The 6,000-nt window shown below is 42.5% G+C and overlaps 1 protein-coding gene across 1 annotated transcript in view; it reads left to right on the forward strand.

Moving 5' to 3' along the window:
• The window catches only part of mgaa (MAX dimerization protein MGA a), a 37,646-nt gene that overhangs the window by 16,317 nt on the left and 15,329 nt on the right, over positions 1–6,000 (forward strand). The window contains exons 4-5 of the mRNA XM_039785459.1: positions 2,097–2,199; positions 5,589–5,699. Of these exons, the coding sequence (XP_039641393.1) occupies positions 2,097–2,199; positions 5,589–5,699 (214 nt within the window). The remainder of the gene's footprint in view (positions 1–2,096; positions 2,200–5,588; positions 5,700–6,000) is intronic.

Below are 6,000 nucleotides of genomic sequence, written 5' to 3' on the forward strand. Positions count from 1 at the left end.
TGAACATTGAACATTGAACGTTACATGTGTTGTGGAACAGAGCTAAGCTAGCTAGCAAGCTGAGCATCAAGCTAGGTGACGTAGATTGTGTGAGACGGGAGATGTAGTCCACTGGGAGATGTAGTCCACTGGGAGATGTAGTCCACTGGGAGATGTAGTCCACTGGGAGATGTAGTCCACTGAGGGGTTTCACACAAAACTAAGTGGTCATATGACAATCCTCCGGCTAACTGAGACTTTCTTCGGTTGAAAAATTATCTTTTAAATTGCCGAACATCATATTTGTAATCCATGGCTCAATTCAAACGGGATCAAAAAATAATTTGCCTCTCCCCGTTCACTACCGTTCATATTTTTTCTGACTTAAGGTCCCATGAGGTCCACAGGAAGGGGCGGGACTTCGGCTCTCTATGGGCCCCTCCCCGCATCTACAGCTAATTCATTCTAGCATCTTTTTGGACCCTCCTCACATGAGGGCCATGGGTAATTATGCTGCATTCCAGACAATTTTTTTTTTAAAGTTACAACTTCAAGTCACGACTCACGTCTTGGTAGCCCTCAAGGGTTTAGATTAGGCTACCTAACGCTGACGTTAGCTAGCGCTAGCTGATACTAGCGATTTCTAGTCGGAAACATATTTTGGGCTTCATTTAATAATCATAACCTGTAGTAGTACACAACTGTATGTGTATTGTTTTGATTACAATGTGCGGAATAACTTTACGTTGCCTATTTATGTCTATTTATTTCTATTTCTAAGTTAATCACCTGTGTCTGTACAGCGTCAAGAGGATCACCATTGTTGTTTATGTGTGTGTGTGTGACGTCAAAACCTGTAACTGGGAGTACAACCATCTGGTACCAGTTCACGGGTAGTAAGTTACAGGTTTGAAGAAGGTTGTGAAAACACGCAGCATTAGTCCCATTCCCCCCCCAGTTCGATACCCCTGACTCTCGGCTCTGTATCACGTCATACCGATCCGGTTTTCTAAATGGTCATCTGCTAAATGAGGGCGCGCTACTGCAGTGTTTACGTTGCATACCCTGCCGCATGTAGCTACATGCTAACACCAGGAAAGCTGTAACATTGGCGGCAGATGTTAATTTTCCCTCCAATTTCGGGTCACATTCCTTTGGGAACATTTCCGATTGTTTAGTTATTGGTTTAGAAGCCATTATTCGTGATTTTTCACAGTATGAAGTCCTGCTGCGGGACATTAAAGCCTGTAAACATGTTCTAGAAACTCTAATCTCTTAATATATAATCTCTTAAAGGACAATTTTGGCACAAAATGAACCTAGGGGTTAATAACATATGTGTGTCGACCGTTGTCTGGGATCTGTTTTCATGCTAATCAAATGTGTCTCTAGCTGGAAACAAGCTAGCGCAAACTGGTGATTAGCTGCTAACGCTAGCCTTCAGGGCAGAGGGTAAATATCTATTTCTATACCACTAACAAGGCTCAAAATATCACCACATTTCATCATCATCTTGGGAAAACAGTCATGACCAGTCGAACGCCGTGCAACCAGTAACCTAGCTCAAACATGGCGTTTGTCGTTCGACTGGCTGTGACTGTTTTCTGAAGATGGCGCCTGCCTGTATACGCGAACGCTACTGCCTTTATAATCTATCTTTTTGATAAACTGTCTGTACACTTAAAAAGTTCTCAATGCTTCGGTTTACATGTAGGGACCCTCATTATGCTACCGTGGAAGTGTGGTGCTATTTTGAGCCTTGTCAGTGGTGTAGAAATGGAGATTTACCCTCTGCCCCAAAGGCTAGCATTAGCAGCTAATCAGCGGTTTGCGCTAGCTTGTTTCAAGCTAGAGACACATTCGAATAGCATGAAAACAGATCCCAGAGAACGGTCGACTCGGTACGCATACGTTATTAACCCCTAGGTTCATTTTGCGCCGGAATTGTCCTTTTTAATATGATTTTCCTGCTATGACGTTGGTCAAACGTTTGCTGTTATAAAATAACGATGCTAGCACAACACTAGCAAAGCTTAAGACCAATAGCAGTGTTGATATTTGTGTCTAACTCAAACTAACTTACATGCAGAAAATTAAAAGCCAAACGTATATTTCAGGAGGCCCTCAAACTTCACATCGTAGACTCTTCTGATGTCGCCCAACAGCCTGAGACGACACCTGAAGGTCACCTGCAACAAACAGCCGACGCACCTGAAAACGGTAACGACTCAGAAATGATAATGCTATCACAGTCGTACTGTGTTTATGACTGTATTAATGGGCTCAAAATCAACGTGTTAACCCTCCTGATGTCCTGGGGTCAAATTTGACCCATTTTCAAAAAGTTTGTATGTCAGAAATTTTGGTTTTCTTTCAAACAAATTGTCCAATGTTCAATTTTATAGCGTTTGAAACAATTGATAAAAGAACTTTGAAAAAAGTGAAAAAAATGTAAAACAAAGTGACAAAAATGCCAAAAAAGAAGTCACAAAAGTGACAGAAATGTCAAAAAAAAAAATCAAAACAAAGTGACATAGATTCTGTCTTTTTGTCTGATCCATTGAGCCAGAGGTTTGTCTGTTTTAATTTAATTTGGGTGGTTGGATTATGAGACAGACAGACAGACAGACAGACAGACAGACAGACAGACAGACAGACAGACAGACAGACAGACAGACAGACAGACAGACAGACAGACCATAAACAGGATGATAAAATAACAAATCCACATGAATAAAATGGACAAGAAAAGATACTTAATCAAAACTTCCACATGAACGTACTAAGGGATGTATGGTAAGGTGCTCTATGAGAGTGTGTCATGGTGGTAGTTAGGCCTGCACGATTCGGGAAAGAAATATGAATCACAATTTCTTTTAGCTTAGAATTGATATCACATTGTGCATCACCACAACCCTGATACAGGCTCTATCTGGACTAAATATGGCCCTGATACAGGCTCTATCTGGACTAAATATGGCCCTGATACAGGCTCTATCTGGACTAAATACGGCCCTGATACAGGCTCTATCTGAACTAAATACAACCCGGATACAGGCTCTATCTGGACTAAAAGGCCCTGTACAGTACAGGCTCTATCTGGACTAAATATGGCCCTGATACAGGCTCTATCTGAACTAAAGCCCTGATACAGGCTCTATCTGGACTAAATACATGATACAGGCTCTATCTGGACTAAATATGGCCCTGATACAGGCTCTATCTGGACTAAATATGGCCCTGATACAGGCTCTATCTGGACTAAATATGGCCCTGATACAGGCTCTATCTGAACTAAATACAACCCGGATACAGGCTCTATCTGGACTAAATAAGGCCCTGATACAGGCTCTATCTGGACTAAATATGGCCCTGATACAGGCTCTATCTGGACTAAATATGGCCCTGATACAGGCTCTATCTGGACTAAATATGGCCCTGATACAGGCTCTATCTGGACTAAATGGCCCTGATACAGGCTCTATCTGGACTAAATGTGGCCCTGTACAGGCTCTATCTGGACTAAATATGGCCCTGATACAGGCTCTATCTGGACTAAATATGGCCCTGATACAGGCTCTATCTGGACTAAATGGCCCTGATACAGGCTCTATCTGGACTAAATATGGCCCTGATACAGGCTCTATCTGGACTAAATATGGCCCTGATACAGGCTCTATCTGGACTAAATATGGCCCTGATACAGGCTCTATCTGGACTAAATATGGCCCTGATACAGGCTCTATCTGGACTAAATATAGCCCTGATACAGGCTCTATCTGGACTAAATATGGCCCTGATACAGGCTCTATCTGGACTAAATATGGCCCTGATACAGGCTCTATCTGGACTAAATATGGCTCGGCAACAGGCTCTATCTGGACTAAATATGGCCCTGATACAGGCTCTATCTGGACTAAATATGGCCCTGATACAGGCTCTATCTGGACTAAATATGGCCCTGATACAGGCTCTATCTGGACTAAATATGGCCCTGATACAGGCTCTATCTGGACTAAATATGGCCCTGATACAGGCTCTATCTGGACTAAAAATGGCCCCGATACAGGCTCTATCTGGACTAAATATGGCCCTGATACAGGCTCTATCTGGACTAAATATGGCCCTTGATACAGGCTCTATCTGGACTACATATGGCCCTGTTACAGGCTCTATCTGGACTAAAATGGCCCTGATACAGGCTCTATCTGGACTAAATAGGGCCTGATACAGGCTCTATCTGGACTAAAATATGGCCCTGATACAGGCTCTATCCGGACTCAAATATGGCCCTGATACAGGCTCTATCTGGACTAAATTGGCCCTGATACAGGCTCTATCTGGACTAAATCGGGCCCTGATACAGGCTCTATTGGACTAAATATGGCCCTGATACGGCTCTATCTGGACTAAACTCCTGATACAGGCTCTATCTGGACTAAATATGGCCCTGATACAGGCTCTATCTGGACTAAATCGGGCCCTGATACAGGCTCTATCTGGACTAAATATGGCCCTGATACAGGCTCTATCTGGACTAAAATGGCCCTGATACAGGCTCTATCTGGACTAAATATGGCCCTGATACAGGCTCTATCTGGACTAAATATGGCCCTGATACAGGCTCTATCTGGACTAAATCGGGCCCTGATACAGGCTCTATCTGGACTAAATATGGCCCTGATACAGGCTCTATCTGGACTAAAAATGGCCCTGATACAGGCTCTATCTGGACTAAATATGGCCCTGATACAGGCTCTATCTGGACTCCTTCAACATGTCTTTACATCATTAAAACATGTCCATCAACATGCTGCAGCTGCAGCTTCAGTCTGAAAAACTTATCCAAAAAAATAATAATTAACAGAAGTCATTTTAAAAATGTAATCGTGAACAGGGCTGAATTAAGATCGCGATTTTATAACGAATTTATAACGATTTTATCGTGCAGGCCTAGTGGTAGTGCAAATAAGTCCAATAGTGCAAGGAAGTAGTAAGGTAACAGCCATTGTTTAAGTATTAAGGCTGCGTGGCGTGTCCGTTTATATTTGGGCTACCATGGTAACCGGTTAGAGCGTACGCACTACGCTATACGCACCTCTCGAAGTGGCTTGAAACAACAAACCCCCCACTATTAAAGGGAGGAGGAGGAGGGGGAGGGGTAAAAAAAAAAAAAAAAAGAAAAATATTTTAATATAATATTAAAACCCTAATATTTTAATTTATTTATATTTTATTATAAATTATATTATTTATAAATGACATGTTGAGGTTTTAAAGTCTCGAGGTTTTGATATAAATGTAATAAAAAAAATAATCTGGAGCCTATTTTACCGTCAATACTGCAGACATTGTCTCTGCTGTAATCAGATCAGAATATATTTATGTTTATGGGAAACATGCATGAGTCCAGACAAGGCTAGCAGCAGCAGCAGCAGCGCCGCGTCAGACACCTTTCTGGTGTGGTAAGACGTAGAAAACGCCACGCAACAGAAACGCCACGCTCACTCCACGCAGGCAGTGTGTAACCAGCCTAAGTTATTAAGTTCTGTACAGTATAGACCATCTGTTTATTGAAAAGTGGATGTTAAAAGGTTTTGTATCTTCAGTAGAGACGGCCGAGGGTTTGGAGGAGAAGATCTCTGCCTTTGAGAAGATTCTCCTGAGAGACTTGAAGCTGATGAGACACCGACAGGTGATCCACCCGGTGCTGCAGGAAGGTATGTTGGACTGGAGTTATTACAGAAATAATTCCTCAGTAACAATGTGGTCTGGAGGGCTTCTACAAACTATGGGGACAATTTACTAAATACCTTGAGAATTTGCTTTTGGTTGGTAGGCATGTAGGGCTGGGTACCGAATTCAATACTTTTTAGGCACCTACCGAATTGCCTCCTTCCAGTGGTTAAATTGGCTTTTGTAGGGAGGGGGAGCCCTTATTTACGGGGAATGGTCGTCATTCAAAATCGCGCCGTAAAATGACTTAATGTGTTTTTACACCAAAGGGGCACTTTTTCCAGT

The sequence above is a fragment of the Perca fluviatilis genome, chromosome 20 (assembly GCF_010015445.1).
Source record: "Perca fluviatilis chromosome 20, GENO_Pfluv_1.0, whole genome shotgun sequence".
In the NCBI taxonomy this organism is placed as follows: Eukaryota; Metazoa; Chordata; class Actinopteri; order Perciformes; family Percidae; genus Perca; species Perca fluviatilis.